At 54.1% G+C, this 17,038-nt stretch overlaps 1 protein-coding gene across 1 annotated transcript; it reads left to right on the plus strand.

Annotated features, from left to right (window-relative positions):
* The first annotated feature begins 15,022 nt into the window (after window positions 1–15,022).
* LOC141936661 (twist-related protein 2-like) lies at window positions 15,023–15,508 on the plus strand. The gene has a single exon (XM_074853807.1). The coding sequence runs from the start codon at window positions 15,023–15,025 to the stop codon at window positions 15,506–15,508; it is 486 nt and encodes a 161-aa protein (XP_074709908.1).
* The last annotated feature ends 1,530 nt before the right edge of the window (window positions 15,509–17,038 follow it).

Here is a 17,038-nt window from a genome sequence, read left to right on the forward strand (position 1 = left end):
GTTTCAAAGGCTTCGAGTGCTGCAACCCCGCCAGGCGCAGAGGCCTCCGCAGATGAGCCTCGCTGGAGCTGCTGAGCATGGGCCTTCAAAGATGGGTTTGGGTGGAGAAGGATGCTCGGTGCGTCTGTAAATCTTGGCTGTCTGTCCTCGAAGCGGGCTCTGGGGCTGTGCTTAGGGGTGTCCGACACCTCTAAGACATGGGGCAGAGCTTGGGGCTCCGCGCAGCCGGGGCAAAGAGGTTCTTCAGCCATCCCTGAGGTGGCCGTGGATGGTCCTAAGTGTGGCTGGGCTGGGAGCATCGTGCTGGGAGGGTCAAAGGTCTGCCTGGGTGCTGGTCCCTGCTCCCTTGGGGATGTCCACCCACCCAGCTTGACATGGGGTCTCATCCTGCCACTTGGCCAAAGCTGTTCCCGCAGGACCCGTCGCCTGGCGGTGCGGGTGCTGAGAAGGGGAATCTGCTGCGGCACAGAGCGAGGGCGAGGGGACCGTTTTACAAGCCCTGCGGGCATGGGGGACCTCAGCCACGCTCGGTGGCAGCCCTCCGTGGGGCCACCCCGCAGATCCGCCTGGATGCGCGGTTTGCCACGAGCGCGGTCCCCAGCCCTGCAGCGGAGCCGGCCCGCCCTGTGAGGAGAGAGCCGACTCAGCACATATTTGCTCTTTGTTTACTGGCTGTTGCTTGTTAAAAAAAAAAAAAAAAAGAAAAAAAAAAGGAAAAAGAAAATCCCCCAAATACCATTTTAATAACTGCAACCCTTGCACGCAAGGCCCTGATTGGAGCAGGAGGGAGCTGTGTGCCATCGTGTGCTGGTTGGAGCGAGATGTCGCAGGGATGAGGCGTTTTTGGACATGAGTGGAAGTTGGGGTAGTGCTGGATGGGGCCAAGAGAGCTGGAGGTGGCAGGCGTGGTGTAGCCCTGGGCTGGATGTGATGGATGGAGGGTGATGGTGGATGTGGTACGGTGGGGGTTGGCATGGCCAGTATGGGTTAAAAGCATAAAATCAGGCTGGAAGGGACCTGCTGGCAGTTTTTGGTCTGGCATCCTCCTCACGGCAGCAACAACTGGAAGGTCTCACAGTGCAGCCCGGAATCCAGCCCCAACCCTGCGTGTGGCTCCGGGTCTGGATGGGGTGGAGAGGACACAGGACAAGAAGAGTCACTGCCTCAGACCTCTTTGCTGGAGCAAGGAACTCCAGAAGTGGCTCCTTGCTTCCAAATGCCACATCTCAAGCTGGATGGGTGCTGGACTCATGCACACGAGCCCCAGCCAGGTCATCCCGGTCATCGTCTTCAGCGTTAAGTCCTGCCAGGCGGATGCTCTTCCCAAGGGAATTCGTGGTCCTGCCTTGTGCTTCTCGCAAGCCAGCGGGCAGAGGTGGGTTTTGGTAAGAACTAACAATGGGATTAAAAGTCCCCAACTGAGCTGATTTAGCGCTGGGATAAGCGAACTGAAGCACAGACAGAGCTGGGAGGGAGCCATGGTCTGAGGGGGGGGTTGAGCATCACACACAGAACTGGGAGTAGTTATTTTTAGGACATCTTTCAGTTTGGAGAACAACCAAGTGAGTAAAACGGTTCAATATGGTTCCAATATTTAACAAGGAGGCTGAAAATTGCCAGCTTGAAGTGGAGTATCTAGGAAGAGCCTTTGAGACAATATTTATGGAGAGCAATGATGTGCAGCCAAAAGGAGCCAAACCACAGCTTTGCAAAGAGGTTATCGGATGGTCCTGGCACCTCCGTGGGGGTTACTCTGCAGTTTGGAGCTGGCTGGGGGCTCTGGTCCTCTCCTGGGACAGCCCACGCTGCCGGCTTGGAGCAGAGCGGGGCTGGCAGCAACTCTTCATGGAAGGGTCGTTGCTTATTTTCCTCCTGAAGCAGGAATGAAAGGGCTAAAAAGCCAAGAATGAACTGAAATAATCATTGCGGAGTAAAACACGGCTTCAAACAAAAAGGCAAGCAAGGCGAAGGGTGGCCTTCCCCTCCTCCTGCAAGCACTTGGGCTGTGAGATCTTCCACCAGATCCTGTTTATTCCACGCCTGATGTGGCTGGAAACATCTCGCTGAGCCAGCGCCGTGCCAGGACATGTCTCTTGGCCCACATCTCCCTGACACAGTTCAGTGGTTTAAAGGCCTTGGGGGGGGGGGGAGAAATTATTCTGGGAATAATTATATTAAAAATCTTGCGGGTTGGTAGCTAGGTCCTGAAGCTGAGGGCTCCGAAGCTAAACATCAACCCTCAAAAAATAAAAATTTCTCCTCTATCTGCCCAGTGCCTGGGAGGTGGAGTTGGTTTGGGATGTGCAGAGTTTGGGATGGGCTCCCCAGAGCCCACCAGACCAATGCACATTCCTCCTCCTTCCAAACTGGATTTTATTTTTTGGTTTTCCCACCCTGGGGAAGATTTGCTCGGTGGGATGGGATCAGCCAAATTCTGCTTGGGAGGCAGCTTCACCCAGCAAGGGGGTTGGGAAAAGCGGGACGTCCACATTGCAAGTGCCAGCAGTGGCAAGAAGACTTCGTCAAGAAGGGGTTTCTGTTTCCAAATGCTGAATTTACATTTGGTCTGGTTCTGGGTTTTGTTCCTCTAATCTTTTAATACATCCAGGTCTCGCACTCAGATCCTCCTCTCCGCTGCCGGTGCCTTTGCGTTGCAGTGACTTTGCATCACTTGCAAATTGCTTTTACCTCCCTCCTGGTTTTTAGGCAAATATTAAAAAAGCCTGTCCCCAACCAGCCCCCGAGGGACCCCAAGCCAGCGACAGTCCCTCTTCCACAACCGCCCCACGTCTCCCCTTTAGCCCATTCCTTCCCCAGTTGAAACCCCCTTTTCTCCAGTTTACCTACAAGTACCGATGGAGCAATTTCAAGTGCATTCATAAAGTCCAGACAGAGGAGATCCACTGCACGGCCTTTGTTCAGAAAATAATTTTTGATCAAAAACAACTAGCGGGTTAGCCCAAGGTGAGCTTGTTCCGTGTCATTTTAATCCAATTATCTCCCTACCTTTGATAGTTTTTGCCTTCCAGATTTCCTCCCAGCCTTGCACACTGCCGGGGTCACACTCACTCACCTCTCCTGCCCTGCTGACGGTAAAAGCTCCATATTTACTGTCTTGTCTTGGTTTTATTTTCCACCAAGTCATGATATCTATTACAGACCCAGGTTTCATCACACAATACTCATGGAGATTTGCCTTCGCCTCCAAGGTGTTCGCTCCATAAACTCCTCCTCCTGATGCCCCCTTCCTGTGTCCTCATCCTCCTCACTGAATCACGGAGTAATCTGGGGAGATGCCTAAATTATCTTTAAGCTCAATCCTTTCTGCACTGAGCAGATGGAATCTTCTTTTTTGCCCCCTTTTATGTGCACAGCTGCAGGGCTTTCAAGGCGAACTTCTTTAGCCAGGTCTAATTCAACCTGGCTTAGGACAATTCTGACTTTATCCCTGCAGAGATCTCCAAGAAAGAGTTATTTTCTTTAATTCTTTTTCTTTCTACTTGTAAATGGAACTTTTCAGTGGGGTTTTCCCTCTCTCCATCTCAAAAAAAAAAAAAAAAAAAAGTGGTTCCGTAGCGAAACACTTATACTTTAGCTATCCCTTCAATTTAACCCATGATCACTCATTTCAGATCAGGCTTTAGCACGGCCTCCCTTGGAAGACGGTTCATTGCCCATGTCCCCCAACCCACAATGCTCCCTCCAGCCCTCAGGAAAACCCAAACTTCAATGAGACCTTCCTGGTTCCCCTGAGAACACCCAACCCTGCAGCGCTTTCATCACAGGATGCGTTCCCTTTTACATTGCAGCCTGGACAAAACCTCTTTTTCTGTTGATGGAGGAGAAGGGCAGGAACTGGAGGACTCTCGTTCCTCAATGGGGAGGAATCAACCCTTTGGAAAATCAACCTGGGTATTCAGCTGCCCGGGCAGGAGGCAGAGAGCCCAGCCCAGCCCTACAGCTTGCAGCGAGGCAGTGACATGGCATCTCCTCCTTCAGGAATTTTTCCACCAAGATGATCTTCTCCGTGCCTGGTCCAGCCTCCATCCATCCCTGCTCAGCTCTAGGTGCCTGCACCCACCCGGGGCCGTGCTTAGTGGCAGCTGGCAGCAGCACGAGGAGCCCTGCAGAGAGCAACAGCTCTGGGTGAGCAGCAAGTTCGGCTTTTTGAGAAAGGCACAACTTACCGCGAGCCCGAAAGGGTCTTTGTTGCTTGGTCTGGAGAAGGAACCACTGAAGGAACCACTGACCATGGCCTTTGGGGGCTGATTTACAGAGGACAGGTGCGATCTGCTCTGCTGGTCCAGTCCAGATGGGGAAAGAAGGGACAGGCTTAAATTACAGCACAGATGTAGGCTGGGTCTTGGGAAGGGTTAGTGAGGGCAGTGGGTTGCTGGGGTGGCCTGCCCTGTCCCCTTGGCTGGCAGGACAAACCCGACGGGCATTTGCAGACATGGCAGAGGCGTGACCCATCCATCCTGGGGACAGAGGGACCTCTCCAAGTCATCGCAACTGCAATTTTCCATGACTTGACCTTTTATCCCAACCAGAATTGCTGGATTTGAGCTCACAACTGATTTGAGAGTGGATGAAGTGGGATGTGTCAGTGTAGGAACCGCTTGCCAGAGACACGGGGTCGGAGGGGGCTCCGTGGCCAGCCCTGCTCCCCGCAGCTCTGCCTGCCGATCCTCAAATCACCTTCATAGCACCCAGCACCTTCCCTGCTCTGTCCCGCAGGCCGCCACACAGCTTAATACACACTCATAAACCCATCTGATATCCACTGTCTCTACGTCCTGGGCTCCGCTCAGCTCAGGTTTAACACTGGATAACCCTGTCCCAACAGAGCAGTGACATACAGGCACACTGTGGGAGGAGAGGGGAGAGCCCCGAGTGTTTGTGGCTACCAGGGCACCTGGCTCTGCAGCCCGCGTGGCCCTGAATGAGCAGCTTGACCCCTTCCTCTTCCGTGCTGTGCAGCTCATCCCTTTTTTTAATAAACCCCTTGAAGTCATCTCCAGATATTGCAGCTCATGCCCTTGCCTTTCCCTCCTTTAAATCTTACTTGGAAGCTTTTAGCTGATACTTTAGCCCAATAAAGCCCAACAATTGGAGAGAAACCCAATCCTACCCCCACTCTACCCCCCCTTCTCCATCAAGATCAAACGGGTTTTAATCGCAATAGAATTTCCTTTGACAAAATGAGTAAAATCTGTCGCTCGCATCCGCCCAGCCGGCCGCTCCTCAGCCCTGGGCTGTGTATCTACGCTCGGGTGCAGGAGCTGCCATCTCCCCTTTCTGCTCACCCCCGTCCTGCTGCCAGCCCCAGCTGGACAACCCACCCTCGCCTGTGGCTTTATCACCCCCGAGGGATGGCGGGGTCCCACTGAGCTGTTCCAGGAGCCCTCCCCCACGGAGATAGAGGGGATGCGAGCACGGGCCTCAGCTGCTGGAGCATCCAGGTTGTCCCTCCTGCAGAGCCTGGCGTCCTCCCGGCGTGCTCGGGGATGCGCTGACGTGTCGTGGACAATTCGGACATCTGCTCCCACGGCAGCCCCGTGGCTAGTTAGCAAAGTCCCTCTGCAAATGAAAGCTCCTGCCATGGCGCTCAGGAAATGGGCCTCAAACCCGACTCCAAAGCACCAGCAACTCGTTCCAGCCGCGGAGGGGAGAGTTTCCTTTCATCTCCAGCCAGGAGTTTAACCGGCCTTTCGTCTCTCCCCAGACAGGGCTTTGAAGGCTTGCAGGGTCCTCCCACATGTGCTGCTGGGGCTGGGAGTGGTGTCAGCTCTGGGACCGGGTGGGAGGGGAGGGTGGAAAGCAGCATGGGAGAAAAGTGTTCTTCCCTTCGGGAGATGCCCGAATGGGGCAACTGGAAGGGCTCCTGCAAGCCAGCTTCACCCAGGGTGGTTGTGAAGAGCAGGGGACATCCAGGGTCTGGGGACATCCAGGGTCTGGGGACATCCATTCAGGGGCTGGGGACATCCAGAGGCTGGAGCACTGTGGGACAGGCTGTCCCATGGGTCTCCTGGTGGTTTTGAAATTCTGCAAAGTCTCTTCCCCAGGCAGCTGAAAAGGTTTTGGAGCTCTTTGGGATGGAGGCAGAGGTGCTACCCACTGCTTTACCAGCCCTTTGGAGGGTCTCTGGGCTTGGTGGGTCTGCTTTCTGCCCACGAGTGTGTTGTGGGGAGAGCAAAGGTGGTGTATACAGGTTGAAGAAATGGAGTTTGGTTCCCACTGGCAGCAAAGTAGCAGTGAGGCAGGGAAGAGTCCAAGCTCTCTACCACCCACTACTTCAGCACTTAATCCCCCTTCCCCCAAATCCTCCCTCCTCTTCCTGTGACTTTGCTGATAACAGACCAGGGCATGGGGTGATGGTGATGGAGGGCGATGCTAATGGGTCTAGAGGCTGGGGGTGGGAGGGGGCTCATCCTGTCCTCTCCCATCCCACCCAAGCATGTGCCAAGATGTTGCTCATAACTGTGCTCTGCCACGCAGGGACCGGCTGGGATCTGTGGGAGTGTGAGCTACTGATTTGCTCCGAGATGCCGCTGGGTTGCATGAGCGTGGACTCTCACGCAGAGCCGTGTGAAGAAGACCCGGCGTGTCGGCTCTTCTGAGACCCCTTTTTCCTCCATCCCTTGGGCTGGCACGGCTCCAGTTTGGCCCACGGCTCGAAGGGAGGACATGCAGAAAACTGAGTCAGCTTTGAGTGCCTACGAAGTTGCTCACATAAAAATAACCCGGCGTTCTTTGGGATGTGCATCATCGGTGTCATCCGGCTGTCTGCCTGCTCTACACTTTTGTGGCCTTATCCTGCTGGTAGGCTTTGCGGCGTTTAGATAACAGTCCAAGGAAAACTGTTATTAAACCTAGTGTCTTCCTTTTTTTGCCTCCCTGGATGGGACTGGCCTGGCTCTGGTTGCCCCAGGAAAAAAAAAAAAAAAGACCTTTTTCCCCCCTGTTTTCACTCCATCCCAGTTCCTGAACCTGAATCTCTGGTTGATTTGCTGTGCAGGAGCACAAGGGACCTGCTGCTTAGGAGTGACACCAAGTGAAATGTCTCCTCTCATCCAGGGAAGATGCTCTTGGACAGGGACCCCTTGGGGCAAATTCAACCTCTGCCCCTCTAACACCTTCTCACACAGATTTTTCCAGAGGCTGTTTTGTCACAGATTAAACAAAACCTACCATAAATGTTTGTCTTGTTGCTAATGGCAGTTTTGAACTTCGCTTTCCCACAAATACTTGAGCTGATGTTGGAGGATCGCGTGGTGCTCTGCATGGGGCAGATGGAGGTCAGGGTGGCTTTGACTCGCTGGATCCTTTCCAGTTCTGTGCAGAGAGAAGTAACTGCCTCAAATTCGTTTTAAAGCAAGACACCAGGTTCAGTGAACCAGGGAAGAAAAGAGTCAACTTTTTTGGCTTTGTTGGGGTTTCAAGAGCATGCGCAGGGGAGAGAGGAGGGTCAGCTTGGTAGTGGGATGGTGACATGTGTGGCCATGCACGTGGTAACTAGAGGGAAAAGGCGTGTGAAGGATGGATGAGTAGACACGTATGAAAATAGGGTTAGAGCTGCAAGAGGTGTCCAGAAGTTGGATGCTGGAAGACCTGAGCCTGAAACAGAGGGATGGACACAGGGTGACCCACAGACGAGACATCCAAAGGGTCAGGAAAAGGCAGACATGAGCTGGTGTGGAGCCCAGGGGCGCAGCTTGGAAAAATAAGAATAACTCTAGTTCCTCTCGTGAGCTCCCACACTTTGGAAGCTGCTTTTGTGGGGTTCATGGCTGCAGGAGGAGGCTTTGATGCCTTTGCAGGGGGGAAGCAGGCCTGGAGTGGGGGGACAGGCAGCATTTACACATTCAGAGAGGATGAAGCCACGAAGCTCCCCAGGAGCAGGAGACAACCCTTTGGTTTCCCTTCCCACAGAGCGACTGGAGGCTGTGGGATGCCCTGGCTGCAGTGACTCACCGCGGGATGCACAACGTGGTGGGAAGATGCTTCCTGCTAATGCAGCCACAGCCGTCAGGATCCTGGCTCCATCTGACAGTGAGTCACTGGCCTCTCCTCCTGGGTTACTGGTGCTAGCCCAGGTCCAGCCGGGTACTGGGAAGCACTGGGATGAAACGCAGAGCTCCCAGTCAAGGCCTTGCCTGCAATGTGCCCACAGCACGTCGTGTTTCCTTCCCCCTGAGTGCGTCAAGCAGACCTGTGGCATCACGGTGCCTCGTTCATCCCCCGAACCTGCTCAGGAGGCACAAACCTTGGTGCCTCCGCTGGAGGGACTGGGAGAAGGTTGTCCTCAGTCAGATGTGAGCAGCGGTGCGGGGCGAAGCGCGTGGTGGTAGTAAGGCAGATGGGGGGGGGGGGTTGCTTTGCACAGGAGCTGCACATCTGGAGGCAGGGGTGGTCCTGCAGCTGGATCTGCAGAGCCAGGGAGCTGTGGGGACGGACAACTCACAGGGTGCCTCTGCCTGGCATTTAAGTCCAGGGTGAGAAATTAAAGACAAGACTGACAGAGGGTTTTATTTGCTCCCGAGGTGCAAGACAGCAGGTATAAGCACAGCTACTCACAAGCTGCAAAGCTGATGGAGTCAAAGTGTTCTCAGTAGTGTGAGGTGATACAGCCAGGGGTGAGCAACACCTCGGGGCTGAGCAGAGGAGCTGGTCCAAGAAATGTTTGCTGAAGGGATGATGTAGACTCGGGGTCACCGGGCAGGAAGGGGTTCACTGCTCGCAGGAGCACCTGGGCTGTAGGGCTCGTGCTCCTTCCTCCTGAAGAGTTTCTTTGCCTGCAAAGACTGAATTTGTCCTCTTCATCCCATCATCTCCCGGGGAAATGCTTGTGCAGTTATCGACCAACCATGGCACGCACCCCCCCTCCTTCTGGAGTGCCCTCCCAGGGCAGACTCGTGTCTGCGAGGCATTGCACGGGGTTTGCAAAGCAGCCGGGTCCTTTGGAGGAGAAAGCTGGAGTAAATAGGAAGAGCAACTGCTTGTGATGATCTTTTATTACAGGCAGGAAAGCAGATCCTAGGGGAGGGGTTGATCCACTTCAGCGCTGCCTGGGCCTGATGCAAATCCAAGGGCACAGCAAGGTCGCAGTCGCGGGCAGCGCTCGCTCTCCCAGCCAAGGCTCCGGCAGCGGCGGCGGCGGCCGGAGAAGGGCTCGACTGCTGTGCCCTGGTGTGAGCCCATCGCGCCCGGCTTCCCCCCGAGCCTCGGCTCGCCCGCGGCCGGGCTGGAGCCTGCTTCGGTGGGAATTATTCATCGAGCGGGGAGAGTGGGGAGGCTCTTGGCAGCGGGACCCAGAACATGGCGTTTTGCTCCTTTGATGGCCAGATGGAAACAGATGGGGAAGAAGCGGGGTGGGGGTGGGGGGGCAGGAAAAAAACTTTCACATATAAAAATTAACTGGAACAGGATGGTCGGCAGCGCAGGGTGGTGGTTGGCATCTGTGGGCGGCACGCGGGGCATCCCTCTGTCGCTCATCCCACCGCCCTGGCCCGCGGCTCCGCTCCCGGGAAGGGGCAAAGCGAGGCAGAAAAACGCCGCGACCGATGCCCAGTCTCACCAGTAACACCACTGGGCAGACCCCATCCACCACCCCAGTCCCTTCTGCCCCCCACTCAGGGAGGGGTGGAGGGGGGTGCGTTTTGGTGGGGAACATCTTTTAGTTCTTAAAAAGTTCAGCAAGTTCCAGGAACATTATGTCACTTTGACAAGGAAATGAATTGCGAGGCCATCAATCAAAGCTGCAGGCGCGCAGATCAAAGGACCCCGCAGCGCTCGAGTTCCCTTTTACAGCCAGAGCCCTGCACGATCCCCCTCGCCCATATTCCCTGCGGTTGCTGCAGCAACAGCACGCTACAGCGGATGCTTCGCATTTTTATTCGCACCACACATGTTTCCACTCTAACACTGCAATAACTAGAAAAACCTGCGAAACCAAAGCTGCTTCCCCAGCCTCCAGGGGCAGCGGCTATTCCTGGCTCCCTTTAATGTTCTCAATTTATTAGCGTTATCCTCCTTTTTTTCACGCAGGATAAAATAGAGATTATTTTTGTCCTCTCTAACAAAGAAAAGGAGCTTACAAAAGAAAAAAAAAAAAAACCACACAACCTTCTGCATCGAGGCTCAGCCGCTGATTTTATGCCCAGAATTATTTGCAGGCGTAATCAGGTCCTTGGCCATCAAAGCGATGCTATCGACAGCACCGGGCTCACACATGGACCGTGTTAGCCCTGCGCAGCCCCGGCTCTTCGCAGCGGCGGGCAGGTTTGCAGCCCCATTTTACCAGCCTGCAAACCGTGGGTGGAGCTGGGGGGTGGCACTTTCTCAGCTTCTCTGGCCCAAAACGGCTTTTGCACACAGACCGGGATGTACGTCCTGGCCCAGCCCCGCTCTGCCCACCAAGGGCAAGTCGCTGCATCTGTGGAGGTTGTTTGGGTTGAACCCAGCTCTCTCAGTCTTTTCTCTTTACACTCACGGCAGATGCGGCCCTGATTTATGCCACACGAGGCAAGAAAAATCACGGGTTCAACCCCTTCCCAAAACCCAAGAATGGAGAAGCCTCCTGTCCACCTTCCTTACACCGGTGGTGGTGGAGCATCAGCTCCAGACGAGCTCTTCCCCCGTGGGCATTAACCCCAAGACCCCATCTGCCCCCGAGACCTCCCCCCCGTCGCAGCCAGCCCAGCTCAGTGCGTTTGGCAAGGTCAGGACAGCTTCTTGTACTCGAGAACCACCTCAGAAAAAACAAAAGATGTGACACCTCTCAGCAGTGACTAAGAAGCAAATTTCTGCAATAAATTGTGATATTAAGTGGTTGCTCTGCTCTTCTGTGGGTTGTCCTGAGTGGGACAGAGCTGGACCTGGACACGTGGCAGTGCCACAATGTCCTTCAGGCCACGCAGAGAGCGGCCTCCTCCTGCTCTGGTGGACAATCCCCAGAGACCGGTGGCAGACGGAGAGAGGCCAGGACATCCCTGGACAACAGTCTGACGTTGGTGAGTTGTACCAAAAGGAGGTGAGTAAGTGTTCGTGGCAAAGCTCAGCTCCCTGGGGCTGAGAGGAAAGCCTGGTCCCCGTGGAGACAGCAGAGTGGGGCTGGGATCACCAGGGGTTTTGAAGACCTGCGTGAAGGCTGGTGAAGAGCATCTACGGGCAGGAGACAGAGGAGGCTCAGGCTGACCCAGACGTGCTTCCAGCCCCCAAAGGATTCAGTTTGGAGGGGACGCCTCAGCCCCTTTCTAAAGAAATCTTGGTCCCCACCTTGACCCCATGAAAGAGCTCCCATCTGAGGTCCTACAGCCTCTCTCAAGTTATCGGTGAACCTCAGCCCTGGTTTTCCAGGTGATGGACTCTCTGCTCCCTCCTTCTCTGCCCGTGTGTGGTTTGGTAGCGTCCCTCCTTTTTTTTTTTTCACCTTCCTTTTCTTTCCAAAATACGAACTGGCCCCGCAGGAGCCCTGCAAACCATCTTCCAGGCTCAGATCTGCTGAGAACACCCCAGCACCAGGGACATTTCCCACCTGAACGAAAAAAAAAAGCTGCTCAGGAAAGATGGATGTGAGTAGTGAGAGGGCGGAGGAGGACCAGGAGGGGAGGTAGGCAGAGGGGCTGGGACATGGTGGGAATTCAAATCTTCCATCTGGCGGCTTCTCACTAGGCTTATTTTTTTTTCTCTGCATATTTAAGGTCTGAAATTTTCACTGATCTGTCAAAACGAGCGCTATAAAACCCCCAGCTAGCTGGAAAAGCAAAGTTATTGAAACCAGTTTGGTGACTCGTGACCTTTCCATGAAAAGTTTATATTAATATTCTTCCAAAAAAACACTCACTGAAAGAACAAATTGAAATGTTTAAGGGAAAAAATACTCTTGCTACAAAACATCCAAATCTGGGTAAGAAAGCCCGCTTGAGCAGTTCAGGGTGCTTAGCTGATCCTTCCTGCAGATCAAAGCTCATTGTATTTCTCCTTTTGCTCAAGGATATCAGCAACAATACCAAACTTTACTTCCTTCGTCCAAAACCATTCTCCAGCGAAATTAAGCTTATTTTTTTTTTAAAAGGAAAACAATAAAAAAATTAATAAAAAAATAAAACCCAGGCAGAAGCCCGTGCCCCAGCTGGTGTTAATTGGCAGCTCCCCAGCCCTCGGCAGAGCCGAGCCAGCTCCTCCAAGCGCGGGATCAGAGGACCCTGGATCCTGCCTAAATCCTGCCCTCCCTGGGGTATTTTTTCCTTGCCCTTTGTTTTCTCTCGCTTTCCCAGGCCCCTGTGATCTATTGTCTTTCCGCATTATGAACATCTGATATTAGTCGCTGTCTTGACAACGCTCGCGTGTGAGTAATGCGTTGAGCCGCTGCCCTGCCGGCACCGCCGGCTTCGGTGAGGAGGAAGGAGCAAAGTCACCGCACTCCATCCCAGCAGGTCTGAGCATCAACGTGTTTCTGAGCATCTTTTACTTCTTTAAGCAATATTGGGTGTTTTTCCACACGTTGGCTCTCTGCTAGCTCCTGTCCGTGGCTACTGCTGTCCCTGACAAGTCGACGCGAGCGCAGGGAGGACGGGGCTGAGCCAAAGCCCTCTCAGATCCAAAATCCTGCGTCACTCCGGTCTCCCTGGGTGATGCTTTGGGGTTGCCATCTCACTCGGGGCCTCACTCATCGGGAAGGATGTTCAAGAGAAACCTGTGGAAGACTGAAAACACGTATTTCTTTAAAACAGAGAAAAGCACGTGTAGGGTGCCTGCATCCTGAGCGAAACCGCAGCATCTGAGTGGGTGTAATTAGGGAGGTGAAGGGGTTTTGCTGCGAGCGCTGATGGCCAACGGGCTCCCTGGCTGCTCAGCAAGGCTTGACAGGTCTATGGAGCTTGTTTTTAAGAAATACCTTGTAGCTGAGCTCAAGTTGAGGTTTTTCTACTGAAAACTTAAGCAAAGTTGGCCAAATCACTTGCTCTTATGCAGTCCCACCCCGAAGAGCTGAGAGGCCATCCTCCTCCTCCTCGGGCTGTAGGGAGCGGGTCAGAGGGTCTCAAACAGAAGTTCAAGAGAAGACTGCAGTACAACAGTGTAGGTTACTCAGGAGGAAGTTAATACTGACAAGATGAGAATATTAATTTGTTATATGCAGCAAGACGATAAAAAAAGGTCGTTGCCTTTGAAAGGACTTTCTCCTGCAGCCTCCTGGTCATGCTCAGCCTGAGCTGCCGCAGCCCCATCACTGCCAGTCCGGGGGTAGGTGGAGTATCAGCACGGTGCCGCGTAGGAGAACTCTGTAGTACGTTATAGATTTCTGTTAGGAAAATATATTCTATATGGAAACTTGTTAGATGTTATAAAAAGGAGCCAATTTAAGAATGTTTATACAGAGACAGGCATATATCAACTCAACAATTTATGTTTTATTGATATTATTTTAATCATTTTGATGAATTACTGCTACTGTTTTATATTATATTGTTCCCATAATACCCCTTTGTGCTCTCATTTTAAGACAGAATAACAAAGTAAGATTGTAGCAAGGACTGTGGAGCTCTGCTGGGGATGGATCCCAATATCCCCACGGAGCATCCTGCCAGGACTTCCGTGTCCCTCCAAAGAGACTCAGGGTGAGAGCTCCCAGGGACCAAGAGCAGGGAGCAATGCCAGGAGAGCCCGAGGAGCAGAGGCAGCTTGGATGAGGTCAAGAAACACCTTGGAGAGGCAGAGAGGGCAGAGGCAGGAGATGGGAAGGTTATGGGGTTCCCAAAGGTGTAGGAGCTCTTCGGGAGAGGGTGGCTGGGTGTGGGAGGGTGGTGGGCCACCAAGGGCCTCCAGTTTCATGTGCTGATTCTACCGGTGTGAGAACAGAGGGCCAACAACTATCTGATATAAGGAGGGACCTGTGCAGAATATTTTATGACTTGGTGGTCTGAATCTGAACCTCCAACCTTGGCTAAAAGAGGATCCAGCTGTCCCAGCATTTCTGCAGGGAGGAGACAGTGGGTCTATTTGTAGGCAAGCTCAGGAGCGGTGTAAGGAAGTGATACTGCTTATAGAGCTCGATTTCCTGGGGAAATCAGGGGCTGAACTGCTGCGGGTCCAGCCAGGAACGGGGTCTGCACTTATGACAGCCTCTCTATCTGCAATAGCTGCCATATTTATCTGAGAGGAATGTGATGGTGGGTGAGTATTGGCTTCCCTCTGTATGACAAGGGCTATTGTGGGCTGCCAGAAATGTAGGCAGCGGATGGATGGATGGATGGATGGATGGATGGATGGATGGATGGATGGATGGATGACTGGGCAGATGGATGGATGGATGCAAACTCGAGTTCATTTTGAATTATGCCATTTCTTGAGAGCAGGATGGATGCCTATCGCTGTTGCTTCTTCCTCTGGATTCAGAGTGTACCTGTATCGCTCATTGAAACATCCACTGCTCCACATTTCCACTTGAATCTCTCATAAATAAAAGTCTCCTATTCCAAATCGAACAAGTGAATATTTCTGGCTGGCTTTTGCAGGGTCAACTGGGCTTAAAAAAATTTAAAAAAGACTAAAAATCAAAAAAGTCTCCCCTGAACTCCATGGCTGGTGCTCACATTAGCATAGGCAATGTCCCCTGACATCCGGGCAGCAGGCAGGAGCATCTGTGCCGGAGGGCTTGGGGGTGTCGGTGGAGGAGGGAGGGAGGAAATCTGGAACCCATAAGCTCCACTGATGTTTGCATTACCTTGCACGGCTGCATTGGTCTGTGCCTGGTCCGCCCACGGTCCTCCTCACCCTATCAGCAAGAGCCATTCCCCAAAGTTATTCGAACGCCCTCCTCTCTGTAGCCCAAAGGAAAAACCAACGGAGCTCCTTGGAGGGCTCTGCAAGGCTTGGGAAGTTTGGGGAGGCTGAAGGGTGGATGCTCCAGGCTGCACCTCTCAAGTGGGCTCTGGCTGCTCTCCAGGCCGCCTTGCCGATGTGCTGTGGCCGCCGCATCTCGTGAGACCCCGGAGCCCTTCGCCTGCAAGGTGACGAGAAGATGAAAGAGGAAAACATGTGTCCGGACTCCCCCGAAGGCAGCCTGGTCACCAGCGAGGAGGAAGGCGAGCGGCTGCACAAGAAATGTCTCCGCAAGCGTGGCCAGGGGGGCAAGCCAGCGGAGGACAGCGGTGCCCCCTCGCCGCAGGGCAAGCGGAGCAAGCGCAGCCCCGTCCCGCAGTCCTTTGAGGACGTGCACACGCAGCGTGTGATCGCCAACGTGCGGGAACGCCAGCGGACCCAGTCGCTCAACGACGCCTTCGCGGAGCTGCGGAAGATCATCCCGACGCTGCCCTCCGACAAGCTGAGCAAGATCCAAACCCTCAAGCTGGCCGCCCGCTACATAGACTTCTTGTACCAGGTCCTGCAGAGCGATGAGCTGGACCACAAGATCACCAGCTGCAACTACCTGGCCCACGAGAGGCTCAGCTATGCCTTCTCTGTCTGGAGGATGGAAGGGGCTTGGTCCATGTCCGCATCCCACTGAGCCGGGGTATGTACCGACACCTCCCCGCCGACACCTCCGCACGTCCCTCGCTCCTGCATCCTCCGCGCATCTCCCCAGCTCGGTCCTGTGGGGGAAACGCACAGCAGCCACCCCCTCCTCATGCTCCACGTGCAAGCGATTTGCTTTAACGAACCCCAGACGCCGCCAAGGCCAGCGGTCAGAGGAGGTGGCGATTCCCAACCTCGCTGGGGCTGGTGGGACGTCGCAGGGGGCTGAGCAGTGGAGCCCTAAAGCGACTGATCTCATTTAGCAGGGTCTGGTCTGGGGCAGGCTAGTGAAAGGTTTAAAATGAGGGCTTAAAAAATCTGATTTATCCTCTCACAGTAACCCAGGAGGGCGCGTAAATCAGCAGACACCCTCCTGGAGGTGCTTGGGTTACCGAGGTGTCGAAGCCGCACGAGCGAGGCCAGCGGTAGCCCCGCAGCCATCACCCGACGGCTGCTGTGGCTCCCACCGTGCAAAGGACCCGGCCTTGTCCTGGCCACCGGGGCGAACTCGGTAGCCATTGCTTGGAGCCGTTGGGTGGCCCTGGGGCCTCCAGCCTGCCAGGCTTTCTTCTAGCCTTCTCCTAAGGCGCTGCAGATAAGATGGGATCCGTAATCCCTCCCGATCTGCAGAGAATAAAATGTTGAGCGAGGATGCCGGGGCGGTGAGGTCTGCCCACTCCTTGCACTGCACCCCTTGTTTGACGTACTCAGCACCATCCAGCCACCACCTCAGCATCTTTTCAATCACTGGCAAAGCTGCTGAGAGGGGAGGGAGATAATCCTATTTTCGGTGCTTTAGGTCTTGTTGGGCTGGGAGAAAGGGTGAACGGGGGGAGAGGGTCAGCTGCGTGCTAACATGTCCTGCAGCCCATGAGCAGGAACAGAAATCTCCAGAGGACAGTCCCAAGCCGTGGACTTTGGGGACATTTCATGGGAGCCCAGCCCAGCTCCCAAGAGTTCCCGTTGTCCCCAGAACAGCACCAGGGCTTCTGACTTTTCTTGGGCACTGACTCATTAACCCCTGCCTTGTGTCAGCCCTGGCACTGGGGTGAGGGACCGCCGTGTCCTCTGGGGAAGCCAACTGCAAAAGGACTCTATTTTTCTTGCACCTACCACTAAGGGTTACCCACAAAAGACCCTTTTTAAATTATTTTCTGACAGGAATTGGCATCACCCTCCTTGTGTGCCATTTTTCCTCCTGGCCAGTCTTACCGCAGTCCCGATTCCGCACGGGGACCCGGGTGCCTGCGCCCAGCCGTGGTCTCCGTGCCCGCAGAAGCAGCAAATTTATAACACAAGAGAGTCCGGCCCCTGTGATGAGAAGTGTTGAGTGGGTGCAAGACCCTATTTTAAGCCGTGCTGACCCCCATCTGGGGCAGAGACTGGTGTGAGATCGCTGGTCCCCACCTCATCATGGGCACAGCCCGCCAAGGACGACGGGCTGCCAGCGCCTTCACCTTCAGAGTACGTCTGGGGGAAGCCATAGTGCAAAAATATATCTGCTCTCTGCCCTGGTCTCGCA

This window comes from Strix uralensis, chromosome 33 (genome assembly GCF_047716275.1).
Source record: "Strix uralensis isolate ZFMK-TIS-50842 chromosome 33, bStrUra1, whole genome shotgun sequence".
NCBI lineage: Eukaryota > Metazoa > Chordata > Aves > Strigiformes > Strigidae > Strix > Strix uralensis.

Coding starts and splice junctions, on each gene's coding strand:
- LOC141936661 (XM_074853807.1), top strand. CDS start 15,023: ATGAAAGAGGAAAACATGTGTCCGGACTCCCCCGAAGGCAGCCTGGTC.